Source organism: Pempheris klunzingeri, chromosome 10, assembly GCF_042242105.1.
Source record: "Pempheris klunzingeri isolate RE-2024b chromosome 10, fPemKlu1.hap1, whole genome shotgun sequence".
Lineage (NCBI taxonomy): Eukaryota > Metazoa > Chordata > Actinopteri > Acropomatiformes > Pempheridae > Pempheris > Pempheris klunzingeri.
This window is the reverse complement of record NC_092021.1, coordinates 14,829,042-14,842,895: the sequence shown is the minus strand read 5'-3', so window position 1 is coordinate 14,842,895 and position 13,854 is coordinate 14,829,042. Positions and strand designations below refer to the sequence as shown.

The following is a 13,854-nucleotide window of genomic DNA, read 5'->3' as shown; positions in this document are numbered from 1 at the left end:
GCCTGTACCACCCTCCTGGTCTCGCTCTCTTTCTTGCATGCTCATTTCTTGTCTGCTTTCATTGTATCTTTCTTCACTCTCTCCTCCTCCACCCCCACTTTTTATCTCTGCTGACATTTTCAGTCCAGTGACTTCAGACACTAACTGCGCAGACGATATAATTCTTGTTGCTGTGCTAATCTGCTTTTTGCTGGAAACAAAGCATGCCCAGAGCCAGCTCATTAACAAGCCATTGTTCACTTTTCCCTGCACCAAGACCAGTCCTGTCACTGATAATTTCAATGGGGCCGCAACTCCTATTTTTCTTCACAGAGGTGAATTAAATCGTAACAGAAGACGGTTACACTTGGCTGAGAAAGCAAAGTATCATTTTAGAAAGCTACCAGCGGCCACATTAGATGATGAATGCAGTGGGTAGAAACAGCGACCAATACAAAGGCATGTGGCTATCTGAGGAATGCTAATGACTAGAGTTTAAAAAAAGACTGTCTTACACAATACATGTGCTGTGTACAGACACGACAAAAACAAAGATTTTTCCTTCATTACAAAACTTTGACAAATTCACTCACTCTCAAGTCAGAATAGTGGTAACAAATGTCTTTAATTGGGATTTTTGGAACAGTGAAGCAGCACCACATGGCCACCCTTACATCTACAATCAAACACCCAGCACATGCTGTAGGGCTCACACTTCACACATGACTGAGTTACTTTTCCATTAGATGTTTTAGTTTCTTCAAACCCGAGACCAACATCTGACTTCCTTTAAGTCCAATACACAAACAAAAGCCCTTCTTATTCAAGTCATGAACTGGTACATTTGCACAGAAAGACTCGGAATATGTGCAGCGACAATGACCATTTACCATTAGTGCTTTTGACCATGGTGGTTCATGCCCACTGATTTGTCTTGCAAACGTCCCTGGAGATACTGGAGAAACTCTATTGTTGCCTTTGAATTCATTCAGGTGTTTTTGAGAGAAGTGACATGAATGAAGCATACTTCCTGGAATGACCTTTATTTAAAACCAGGCTAGAGGTAGCACACTGTGCCTCCATACTGTATCTATCCTGTTTATGATGTATACAGTACATTGTCTAAAGATGCATGGTAGCATTCACTCTTTCTAAAAATAGGCTCAGCTTATAAATCGTCATTGTACTGGTAGGAAAATGTCAATTTTTTTTTGTTAAATATTTTCATTTATCACATATAGTGTTTCTGATGTTGCCACTTCTGGATTACATGATGTCTTGCTGGTGCTGTGTGGACTCGCTGACAACCTGGAGAGGAGAGAGGAGGTATTATAAATTGCTATGAAAGAGATAAAAAAAACATATTCATTATCTATATTAAGGACTGGAGAGTGTTGCAGATAATATGCGAGAGTATTTTTCATCAACAGTGAAGCAGGTGTTGTTTGGGGTGAAGTGCTGTGCAGGGGGAACAGTGGCCACAGTGAAACAGTAAAGCTGCTTGTTCGTGGAAGCTGGTCTAGAGCGCTGAAGTTCACTTACAAATGTCTAAACAGGGTCGGCGCAAACTACAAGATTTCAGGCATCAATTAGAGACTAGAAAGGCTTTTACAGCTGAGATTTCAATAATATATAGATTGTTTTATACTCTCTGTAGGAAACCCAAAGGGGGAATTTTCTTTTTTGAATCTGGTAGTTTGCTTCAGCCCGAAGTGAACAGATGATGAAGGGAGGTGGGATATTAGAACCAGACTTACAGACTGGGCACTAGCGCCCTGGCTCATAGAATACGTCATCTGGATAGAATATAACAAATCGAAATGATTCAGTTGGAAAATCATAATGTTGTCTGTAAATAGATGGAGTAGGTTCAACAATGCTATGACAGTGTATACGTCTATGAGTGTGTTGGGGCTGAATAATGTTGTGTACAGTATATATGTGTGTGTGTGTGTGTGTGTTCAAACCTCTCCATCGCGGGTCTCGATGGTCTTGATGAGGACAGTCTTCTTAGAGTGAACCTCTGATGAGCGCTGATGCTGGGACTCAGGACTGGTCTCTGTAAGAATACATCATAAAGCTCTTATATATAATATTTCATCAACTCGTACAATACACCACAAAGTGCGCTGAGTCTGAAGATCCCGGCACTGGTTCAGTATCGCTCTTAGAGGGTTAATTGGCTTTGAACGAGATGATGAAGGGGACAGCCATGAAACAGACTGTGGAGCTGGTATGACTGCCACTTCAGAGTCACATTCAAAATCAATTGCACCCGTAAATGACTGCTGTACCTAATACATCATCTTTAATTGCTGCTCATTGTTTTCATTTAAGCAGCCATGGTGGAGCAAAGGGAGGTATTGGCAGAGATTAATTGCACTTTTAGACTGTTAATACAGCAAGTGAATATGCTTAGTTGTGTGATTATTGGTGTGTGGCGTGTTGATGATTGCTTTTGTGAATCTTAGAGCCATGAGGATTTTTGACATGTTATGTATCACCACAAGGTGGTCAAAATGTGTCACTGCAGGCATGCAGCGCCTCAGAATAGCACCTACCATAAACAGTCACATCCTATAATTAGTCTTTTTTATCATCTCATTGACTCATCTGGAATGCAAAATGGCTTTTGTGGGTATTAATGTGTGAAGGGAAGAATGTGCACTGTTTCTTTTACCTCTGAATCCAATGGAGGAATAAGCAGACTGGAGGGGCGCAGTGGTAGTGATCCTGCAAAACACAAAATTTGGCATTATAAGCCGGTAATAAGAAGGAAATACTAAAGTATGACTCACACACACTCGCATTATGATAGTCTTGGGACAGATAAGTAGGATCTACACACACCTGCTCTCCTCTCCCTCCAGCAGCTTGCGGTAGGTGGCGATTTCAATATCCAGGGCCATCTTCACATTGAGCAGGTCCTGATACTCTCTCAGGTGACGGGCCATGTCATCCTTTAAATCAAAGGGACCAAAGGTTATGTGAGGAAAACCTGTTACATCCTGAATTCTGCATCACTGCGATGCTGCCGTTTTATACCCTAGTAAATTCGTGGACTAAAGTTGGTGTAAAAAGATAATTACCTTCATCTTAGCAATGTCTTCCTCCAGCCGTGTGATAGTATCCTGGTAGCGAGAGGCCTCGAGACCCATGCGATCCTCCATTTCTCTCATCTGGCGCAGCAGAGACTCGTTCTACAGGGGAACAGAGACATAAAGTCACATGTCAAACAAGGTTGTCTAAGATAGAGTGAAAGTAAGAAGACGGTCTGTTAATTAATGAAGCAAAAGACAGCCATGAATTTCATTGTATGAAATACAAAGCTTAGATTGTGAGATGCTGCAGTCAATACTCACAGTGCCCTTGAGTGAGTCAATCTCACAGGTGTAGGACTGGATCTGGTGCCTGTACTCCATGCTCTCCTGCTTGGCCTGACGCAGTGCATCATTGTTCTTATTCACAGCCTGGTTCAAGTCAGACACCTGAGGAGACAGGGGACGAGTTTATAGCAGTGCAACCGCTGAAGGAGACTGTGTGTGTGTGTGTGTGTGTGTGTGTGTTTGTGTGTGTTTGTGTGTGCGCTCCTATCTTACCTTCGACTTGTACCACTCTTCAGCCTCTGAGATGTTCTTGGCGGCGATGCCCTCGTACTGCATGCGGATGTCCCTCAGAGCGGCAGTCAGGTCGGGTTTAGACATGTCCATCTGGATCTGCACCTGAGTGTCCTGCATCTGGCTCTGCAGCTCACGGATCTCCTGCAAGGCGACGGGAGAATAAAAATAAACATTTTAAACAAAGAAACCTGCAAAGAGGAAAGCTAAGATGTGTTGACATGATCTGCTTCTGTTTCCCCCTCCTGTTCACTCATGTCCCAGAAAGGACCATTCAAGGAGATTTATGAAAGTTGTCACGCTAGTTTTTATGTCCCTGGTTATGATTTTTTGTTGTCTTGATTTTCCTTCATTGTTTCATGCTTTATTTTGCATTCTCATCTCATCTTCTTTCTGTTAATTCCCATCTTGGTGTGTTTTCCCGAACTGTCTGCACCTGTTCCTTGTTCTTGGATGGTCTATGTCCCTGTATGTTGCTTGTGTGGTTTTTTTCCACCTGCATCTGGATTTCTGTGTTTTTAAATCTGTTTCTGGATTTTTACCTGAACTTGCCTTGGTTTGTTTTCAAGGAATTTTTGATAAAAACTCTTAAGGTTTGCATCTGTTTGCATTTGGGTCCCTTCCCTGTGTTCCTGGCTACCAACCTTGACAACATGTCTGTATCACTAATGTTAAAACAACCACAGCACTATATTCAGGCTACTAATTTGACTTTGGAGCTCATGAAACAGATCAGTTCAAAGATAGATCAATAAAATCAGGGTAGAACATCCTTGATCAGTGACATTTACACATTAATATAGCAGAAATACAAAATGTCAAACCACACATTTGCCCTGCGGTGCACTGATGCAAAAGAATAAAGCAACACTGGTTTAACTTAATCAAACAAGAAGTTTCAAATTAGTGAGCTTTGGCACCACTCAGCTGTCTTCACGTCTAACCAAAAGTTATAAATAGCTTTGCATCTGTTCACATGCACACCCTCTTTCTCCCACACACACACAGATGCACACAACAGCTGACATGCTCTCTTTCACCAATCAGCATTTCTGGGAGGTCAAAGTTGAGGCAGAGAAGACAAAATGACAAGAAGGGACCTCAACTGTGCTGACGTGTCCGAGAGTGCGGCTCAGTATGTCCTTTGATGTGTGTGTGGGTGAATGTGCACAAATGGGCCTGTTGCAGGTGTTGCATTTGCATGCCCAGATTGTTACATTTCGGTACATGGAGAGAGAGAGAGTGTGTGTGTGTGTGTGTGTGTGTGTGTGTGTGTAAATGTGCTTAATAAATATGTTTAAACATCAGTTGGCGTGTTTAAGTGTGAAATATTCGATCCCTTGCAGAGCTGCATGCTTACAGGAGCTCAGATACATCTGATATTACAGTATAACCTCACACAGAGTTGTTATGTGATACAGCACACACCACCCTACTGACATACATACGGGCTGTGGGTGTGGTGGCCTGGACGCAGGCACATAGAAAGAATTTATAGACTGATCTACAGACCTCTTCGTGGATCTTCTTGAGGAAACCAATCTCCTCTTGTAGGCTCTCAATGCGTCTCTCCAGGTCCAGCCTGGCAAGAGTGGCATTGTCAACGTCCTGGATACAAACACAGAAACAGACATAAGCACAGTGACAACCAGCAGAGGAGGTAGAAAGAATAGCAGAAAGAATTGGAGTTTTAAAGGACGAATGTGGTTGATGAGAGAGACGAGAGTGAACGTTGTGCTATTTCATTTCGGGCTTTGAGGATGAAAGGACTGAGATATAGAGGTGTGATTTGGAAAAAGAAGACGTACTGCTCTGAATGCAGAAAGGTTGTTCTCAGCCTCCTCCTTCTGGTGAATCTCCTCCTGCAGTCTGGAGAGAGCGAGGCCAACAGACAGAGAGGAAAAGGGCAAAGAGAAAAAAGGAATGTTGAAACGCGAGTGAATGCAAACATAACAAGTGTGTTGAGAATGGCTTCTTCTCCAGGGACCAATTATTAGACAGATAAACTAGTTACCGCCTCTTACTCCTCAAGCCCTCTGCTCTCTGTTCCTTTTGGCTGCCAGTAAGTTTCCAAGAATAGAACTGACTATACAATGTCACATCATAGTCTTTTCATAACTTTTATTTGCATCCCTATCCACACACATGCACAGTTGTGCACTTGCTCTTTGTGTCCTAAAGCCACTGCAGCTGCTGTCATGCTGCCACTGTCAGAGGGGTAAAAATGAGAGAGGAAAAGAGGTCCGTCCTTGGCTGGTGCTGTCTCCAGAATTAGCATTTCACAAGTCACAGTGAACAGCTGGAAAATGTAGAAAAAATGCATGCATAAACTTATGATTTATACTGTATATATAAAGTGACTATTTGTTCTGAAATTTCTAACAGCTTCATAGGTTTTTATAGGTTTGAATGATGCAGGTCAGGTAAATGTTTTTAACAGGCGAGAGTCGGTTATCAGTTTCACGTCCTATGTCGTGAACTGTATTTCTTTGTTCATACCGTGTGGCACCGTTGGATGGCACTTAAGGACTATACTGAACTGAATGTCCTTAATCTTCTCCATAGTTCCTCTGCAGAACACATCATTAACAATCTTTTAATGGGCGCTGTTTCCATTAACAGTCCTTGCAGTATCTTGTTTGTGTGGCAAATACAGTTTATTTTTGCCTCTCTGCTTTTTGCAGGTATGCTAAAGTCTCGTGGAAGTGTGTGTGTGTGTGTGTGTGTGTGTATGCGTGCGTGTCCCTGTGTGTATTTTGACCTCAGCGGGTGCAGCAGGTGCTTGGAAATCTTCACTCAGTGCTACGATGTACGTGTGTGAGGATGTGTGTGTGATTGTGATTGTGTTTCTATATAGCAGCGACAGAGAGTCTAAATTCAAAGAGCAGATGGAGTGGCTACAAATAGACTATTCTGACCATTCAACTGTCTCTCTCTCTGTCAAACACCTACACACATACAAGCAAAGTGTATTTGGAGGACCTGTCTTTTGGATTCTTTAGAATGATTATTATTTTTTCTTAGTTCTACTCTCACTGTGAATCCACAAACACAACAGGCTTTTTGTTCATCTGTTCACTCGTGTCTGTCTACTCCTCTGTCTGTCTGTCTGAAACATTATCTGTCTGCCTGTCTGTCTGCCTGTCTGCCTCAACTTTATTCCTGTGAGCCTGCCACACTCTCTCTTCATTTTCTGCTGCCATGTCTCTTAGAGGGAAATGATAAAACACCTTTGTTAAAAGCTGGCAGACCGTAACACTCATTGAAGTGTAGCTACTCTCAAATCTCTCCTTTGTTACTTTGTTGTGTCCCCTTTCTTAAAAGGAGAAGAGAGACTCTTTGGAAATCAGTGAGTTGTCTTTGATGCCACATGCCGGGCATTTATATCATTCACTGTATAAACAAGGAAAACTTTCCTAATCCACTCCTTCTCCACTTTCCAATTCATCACATTTCTCTGCCAAAAATCCCTGAAGGGATTGTAAGAAGAATCTGAAGGGTCAGTAGATGATTAATAAGAAAAGAAATCTTACAGAATTTCTGCTACACAGATGTTTGGTGCGGTTATAGTTTAGTCTATTCTCTAAAATTTTATTTTCATGAGCTAGGAGCATCACTCCTTAACTTAAACTGCTCGCAGCTTATAGACATTAAACCCATTATAAAGAGTTATATTAGAAGCACCATGTGACATAGACTGTATCTAAACTATGAACTTGGCGTTTATCTTTGTTTAGTTCACATAGGCCTCTTTCCTTACCCTCTGTTAAAATAAAAAGGTACATCATCATCATGTGGTCTTCATTCCAGCATTTTTCATCATTCATCCACACTCTGAAATGGTGCATTCAGTGGTACCGAACAATCTGTCCACTCATTCAGTCATCCTCTAACGTACCTGAGCTTAAGTTTCTGCAGGTCATCAGCCAGGTTGTCTCTCTCCACCTCCACCCGGGCGCGCTGGTTGGAGATTCCCTCGATTTGCCTCCTCAGCTCCCTCATTTCTTCCTCGTACATCTCGGCCACGCGCCCAGGCCCCTCGCGGCCCCTCAGGTTCTCGATCTCCACCGTCAGTGCTGCATTCTGCTGCTCCAGGAAGCGCACTTTCTCAATGTAGCTGGCAAAGCGGTCGTTGAGGTGCTGAAGCTCGGCCTTCTCATTGGTCCTTGTGTTGAGGAAGTCCTGGTTCATGGCATCGGCCAGGTTGAAGTCGAGTTTCTCACCGGAATAGGTGCGCATGGCTTTAGAGGAGCTGAACCCTGCTCCCCCAGCACCAGAGGACACCCGGTAGCTGGAAAAGGAGGGAACAGCGGTGTTCTTGACCTCATAGACTCGAGAAGACATGTGGCTTGAAGCGGAGCTGCGGCCACCCCCTCCAGAGGAGAAGAGGGAAGACATTGGGCTTGACCCGACGCCAGAGCCGAAGGTGCGGCGGTATGAGGAGGCTGACTGGGCTGAGGAGGAGTACGACTTGCTCATGGCTGGTTGACTGTTTGGTTGGCTTGTGGTTACGATGGAGCCGCTTGAGGTGCTGAGACCCAACTGTCCAAATGGGCAACTGGGAGAGAAACGACGAGATGAAATGCCAGACACTGAGCGCAGCTATTTGTAGATTTACCACACCCACTCCTACCCCAACCCCTCCTCTCCGTCCTCCCTCTGTCTCCATTCACCCCCTCTGTACTTCCACTACCTATTTTCCTTTAACTGACCACTTTGTCAGCATTTTAAAGTTCACAGTGGGACAATTTTGGGAGATTTCCCAAAGGGGAAGACTGAGAAAACATAGTAGGGATGCCAATCAGATGTTAGTAGAGAAAGTTTTTCCATTCTTACCCCAGATAACTTTCACCTAATCATCTTAAAACTATAAATGAGCATCAATGGTATTTTTTTTCTAGAGACTGTATGGGCCCTCAGATTCATATGGCTGCTTTAGCCAAATTGCAATTTAAGTGCTTATCACTGCAATTAGAAATGAAATCTTTGGGTGACTTTTAGTAATATGACTTCTTTTTCTTTGGTCTTATATTTTGCTATATATCTGAACCAATTTTTGTTGACTTGACAGAAGAAGTGTGTAAATGATTGTCTCAAAAGAAAGAAATTATGACCCATATTGGTTCCCAGGAAGAGTAATATTACATGGCGTTTTTCTAAAAGAGTTTATTGCAGTGTCTTGATATGTCATCCATTATTCTCCAGGCCCTTCCTCTATATCTCCTCCCCCTCTCTAGCCACTCATCTTTCCTGCAGCCCCTCTTCTCTTCTCATTCCTTTCTACATGTCGCGCCTGTTTCCACCCCTCTACTCAGCTGTCCAAGGGTCTGGTTTCAATTGCTGGAAAGGGCGGTTGCCTTCTGTGTGTGTGTGTGTGTGTGTGTGTGTGTGTGTGTGTGTGTGTGTGTGTGTGTGTGTGTGAGTGCAGTCCTGGATGGACGCATGATTGAGTGAGTGAGTACGTCTCTGCAGTTGTTATTAAGAAAGTATAGGCTTGTTTCATACTAACACTATCTGTGTACCACATCCAGAGGGAAAAGTATCCTCTGGTCTACATGTCAGAAGACCAAAATAGATCACTTCTCATTTTGAGTCAGTTTTTAATAGCTTTTCATGTTTGAAACAGAAAGACATGCATATTGTAAAACTAAGCTTATGTAAGTTTAATGGTGATAAAAAAAACTGGATCGCAAAAACACTCGCTGCCACTTCTCAGTACCTTAAACTGCATTAATTTATAAATCCCTTCAGTCACATAACACTGATAATTTTAGTCCTGGTGCTGCCCAATAGGATTTATCATAAATATTGTTGGAGTTACAACCCGCTCAGTAACTATAGAGATACAGTATAGTTATGTATTTACCCTTGGTTACATAAGGTCATAAAGTACGGTCTGACTGATAGAGCGGCTGCCAGGAAGGTCACTCACACTCTCCATTTTGTCATAAGTACTCTCCACTGAGACACATGCACCATGAGTGGGTGCACAAATCTGTACTTGTCAGCCATCCACTATCTGGTTAAAATGCATCACTTGAAGATTTTTGGAATATTGCGTATGAATATGCAGTTTGAGTGCATATTCATCAAACATTGGGCAAAAATTCAGTCAGCCATTTGTTAGCCGTTAGTTTTTCTGGTAAAGGTTAGAGTTTCAGCAAGGATAGAGCTAATTAACGTTGTTACAGTTAGCATGCTGCAACTACCCCAATTACACATCCAGCAGACACACAGCATCGTTAGCATCATTTAATGAAGGAAAGTAGACAATATTTTGTCTTTCTCTTTTGTCTCTGAACTTACTTATTTTTCTAAATGTTTGACTTGATTTACTAGTTAGTTGGTTAATTGATCTGTTTGCTGTTTGGTGCTGGGCAGCTGGCATACGGTGAGTTCACTGGAGCTTGTTTGGTGAAAATGTTTACCTGCTGCTGCAGCAGGTTCAGTCTCAACCATGAACTGTATAAAAGGTATGACTATTTTCCCTTCTGTTCTGTGATCTGGATGCCAATCTAAGAGTGATTTTTTTCAAGGATACAGGTCAAGTATTGCTCCTGTATACAGTCTATAGTCTCAACCCTAATAGGAAATATGTGGGCCATAAAACTAAAATAGACTAAAAAGTTGCAGAGTCGGGTGCTAATTCTCTGAGGGTTCATCACGTCATGAAACCCTTTCACATTACATATGGGATTCTGTATTTTTATTAAAAAAGCATTGCTTAGTTTAATGGTAAGGCAAAGGGTTTAGGTTCAACAGACGATGAGATAAACCTCCAGGAAATGAATGTATTGAAGTATAAGATTCTTAGCAGTGTGGTATTACAAGGTGCTATAACAGATGGACAGTGTCAAACACGCAGGGCTGCAGCTGAGAGCCAGTCCAGACTCATGAGGCATCTGTGCCCTGCCCTGTGTCCCCGGACCTGCTGTGTGTGACCGTGTTGATGGTAATAATGATGGCTCTAGTTCTGTAAGATGCTAAAGATTCCTCTGAACAGAGGCATAACATTTAGTTGACTTCTCACACAAGTTATACATTTAAAGGCCCTGCACACCTACTCCAGTGTTTTCAAATACTCCTGATGGTTGCCCCTCAGATCAGGTTATTGTGTGATGTCACAAAACTCATTGGAACAATAAGAATGACAACAGGGGAAGTTGTCCCGCCTCAACAGGTGAAACAAAACTAAGAGGAGACGCCAATCAAACCCACTCTGAACACACTCGTACCGTCCTGGCAGAATCTGAAGTCACTCCAAGTGTGAAGATGTCATCAATTTGATTGCATGACCCGAGGATGACTCAGTTTGCTGCCACTGAAGCATTCAAATGTAAATGGAAATTCCAGTTTTCTAGTCAAGGACTTCAAATAATGAACCAACACAGATTATAGATCAAATTTTTCAGCTACACTCAGCTGGCACAGCAAGTCACACACACACACACACACACACATCATTACACAGAGCCACACAAGCTTTTTTCCGGTGTGCACAGACTGATCACAAAAAAGGGAATTCAGCAAGGGAGGCGAGGCAGCCGCATGCAAAGTTAATGAAAAGACGTGAGTCGGTATGAAATGATGCAAGTTCGCTCTAGGTGGTGCAAACTGTGGCGAAGACACATCTGTGTCAGCTGAGAATGTTTTACAGCAGATCATTCGTGTTTATCCTGAAGATGTAGAAATGAATTTACAGAGACAACAGGAGTGTTTGTGAGTGACTGTTTGTGTGTGTGTGTGTGTGTGTGTGTGTGTTCTGTGTCGGTGTAGAGTTCGAGGAGGGGAGGAGGGATTGGGGGGGTTGGGGTTCGTGTGTGGCCGTGCGTGTATTTGCGTTTCATGGAGCAGCGTGTGTGTCAGCTGCCAGTGGTGTCAGCTCTATGTTTAGCTTTCCCGTTTGAACTCTGTTGTCCAGCCACTTTCCCAAAGGATCATGGGAGTGAAGGCAGCGCCCGATACCGTCAATATAAATAAAAATAATGATGCTGCATTTACTGACAATCCTGAAGATAAATATAACTGCTGATAATCAAAGTCTGACATCAAATATGAAATGATAATAAGATTTGACTTATATCGGTGCCTAAACACAACTGAAAAGTATTAGTAACGTTTGAAGATTTCCTTTTCATGCAGGTTTCTTTGAGTGTGTCACATTTTCTTTGTTCTAGGTAATAGGTCCTTAGAAAAGCAGAATTTGAATTTCAAATTTCAGCTTCCATCAAATTCTTATTGACTACCTTCATTCTTTGAAGAGTTGACAAAGAGCCTGAAGAATTTCATTTAAATGTACCTCAAAAGAAAGTCACCTGTTTAGGGACCGGGTGCTCAAGGTTTTTTCTCTTTCATTTTTAAAGGAAACAAAACAGGTGCTTCGGAATTCTACTTTGAGAATTATTTGCTCAGAAAGCAGATGAACTGTGTCATGACAGTGGCTGCTGTCACTGGCACATTATAATATGGGGTTCACACACATAATAAAAAAAAACTGCTCAGCTATTCTGTTGTTGTCCCTCAAATACATCTTTTGAGGTAAATCTTACGAACTTTATCCTGCAAAACAATTGATGTATAACTGATGTGCAATATGCTCCTCATCATCAGGTTGTCTTTCTGTCCTTTGTGGCTCTGGAAAATTCAGGACTTTCCTGGCCATCTTCCAGGATCATGACTTTGCTCGTTCTGACACCAAAGGCCCACCTGGTTTGGACAAGATTCATTCAAGACATTTACATACATGAGTCCTGGGGTTTGCTATGTTATAATGACTCAGTGTTGGACTTGAAAAAATTGGGATGCTGACACACCAATAATGACTTCACTTCTAAAGGTTCCCCATACCACTGCATTCATATAACAGAAGTAATGTGGGGGCTTTTCGCTGCCACACATGCTATGAAGTGACCTGATACGAGCGTGATGTGACTTGACTGTGTTATCTGCTGACATGACTGGAGCGGTCATCCTGGAGTTTCCCAGCAGGAGGCTACGTCATCAACACAGGACGGAAAGTGAGCTAGCTACGAGTTGCCTAACCATCCAGACACAGGAGCAATATCTGACCTGTATCCGAGAAAGAAAACGGCCTTAAATTAGCATCCAGATCACAGAACAGCTGGGAAAATAGTCATCACACAGACAAATGCACCAAGACTAAGAATATCAACAGAACATAGCAGCCAAAGCCTACTCAGCCGTGCCATGATTCTATTTTGAGAGCAGCACGCATTTGTAGACTAAAAAATATCAGAATATAAGTATATATAGTATGAGCAGTAATTTTCCCCAAATTTGCATTCGAAAAAGCGAATTAAACAAATGGTGTTAATACACTCGGTCTCTTTGTGATTGTTTTGTCTGATTCTTACAAGTGTGACCGAATATTTTCACAAATCAATTTAAGGCCCACACCTCCCAGTTCTTCTCACTATGAGATGTTATCACAGTGTCATCCACTTTCCAACATCCATTTTTCCCCACATTAAAATTTTCTTGAACTAAAATGACATTTTTTGAGACATGATTGTGAAAAAAAAATCCACCCAGTAAGCTGCACTCATTCACCAAGTCCCATGGGTGGGGTATATGGGTTAGGGTGGGGGGGCCTCTGGCCTGTGGAATGCTGGGTCAGTCAGGAGCCAAGCAGTGTGGATGACAGGATGGGGAATGGCATTATGGGAAATTCTTTGACAATCCTTTTTTAACCACCGGACATAAGAAACTAAGATATACGGACATTCTGTCCTTTTTTTAAAATGAAATAGACAACATTACAAAGACGCCTCTATGTGAGCTCATGTTAGTAAACAGTAAGTAATGCAGACGCAGGATTACTGTATGTTAGATCAGGCAGCTGCAGAATGTGATAATAGTGGTGGTGTGATAGCGATAGTGAGAGAAAGCGGAGTACAAGATGGTGCCAATCCCATGATGTCTTAATATGACTTAAATAGTGTGCATAGGTTAGCGTGTTCAGCTGGTTTCAGCCTTCATGAACACAGAATGCACGTTGCCCGGCAACCAACCAAACACACATACACACATGCCAGCCGCACAAGAGTGACACAAGGACGAAAGGATGAAAGTTAAGGAGAGAGGAAGAAAGAGAGACAGACATACGCAGTGTGTGTGTGTGTGTGTGTGTGTGTGTGTGTGTGTGTGTGTGCATTATTTGTGATTGCATGCAACTGTGCAACATGGAGACCAGAACAGCTTCCTAGACCTCTTGTTCCACATTTATTTTAGGTCTATC

At 42.4% G+C, this 13,854-nt stretch overlaps 1 protein-coding gene across 1 annotated transcript; it reads right to left on the bottom strand.

Annotated features, from left to right (window-relative positions):
* Positions 1-585: 585 nt before the first annotated feature.
* On the bottom strand, positions 586-8,180 carry LOC139208440 (desmin-like). Its single transcript, XM_070838126.1, has 10 exons — positions 7,495-8,180; positions 5,405-5,465; positions 5,109-5,204; positions 3,579-3,740; positions 3,342-3,467; positions 3,069-3,179; positions 2,830-2,939; positions 2,660-2,712; positions 1,947-2,038; positions 586-1,287 (listed from the first exon to the last, which is right to left on the bottom strand). The coding sequence occupies exons 1-10, from the start codon at positions 8,073-8,075 to the stop codon at positions 1,246-1,248; spliced, it is 1,434 nt and encodes a 477-aa protein (XP_070694227.1). The 5' UTR covers positions 8,076-8,180; the 3' UTR covers positions 586-1,245.
* Between the last annotated feature and the right edge of the window lie 5,674 nt (positions 8,181-13,854).

What these genes read in the sequence shown, in the direction of transcription:
- LOC139208440 (XM_070838126.1), bottom strand. Translation starts at nt 8,075, where the DNA reads ATGAGCAAGTCGTACTCCTCCTCAGCCCAGTCAGCCTCCTCATACCGC. An exon ending in TCAAGAAGATCCACGAAGAG is followed by an intron (nt 3,741 to 5,108) that starts GTCTGTAGATCA and finishes GTCGCCTTGCAG; the next exon opens with GAGATCCGTGAGCTGCAGAG. An exon ending in AAGACATTGCTAAGATGAAG is followed by an intron (nt 2,940 to 3,068) that starts GTAATTATCTTT and finishes TTTGATTTAAAG; the next exon opens with GATGACATGGCCCGTCACCT.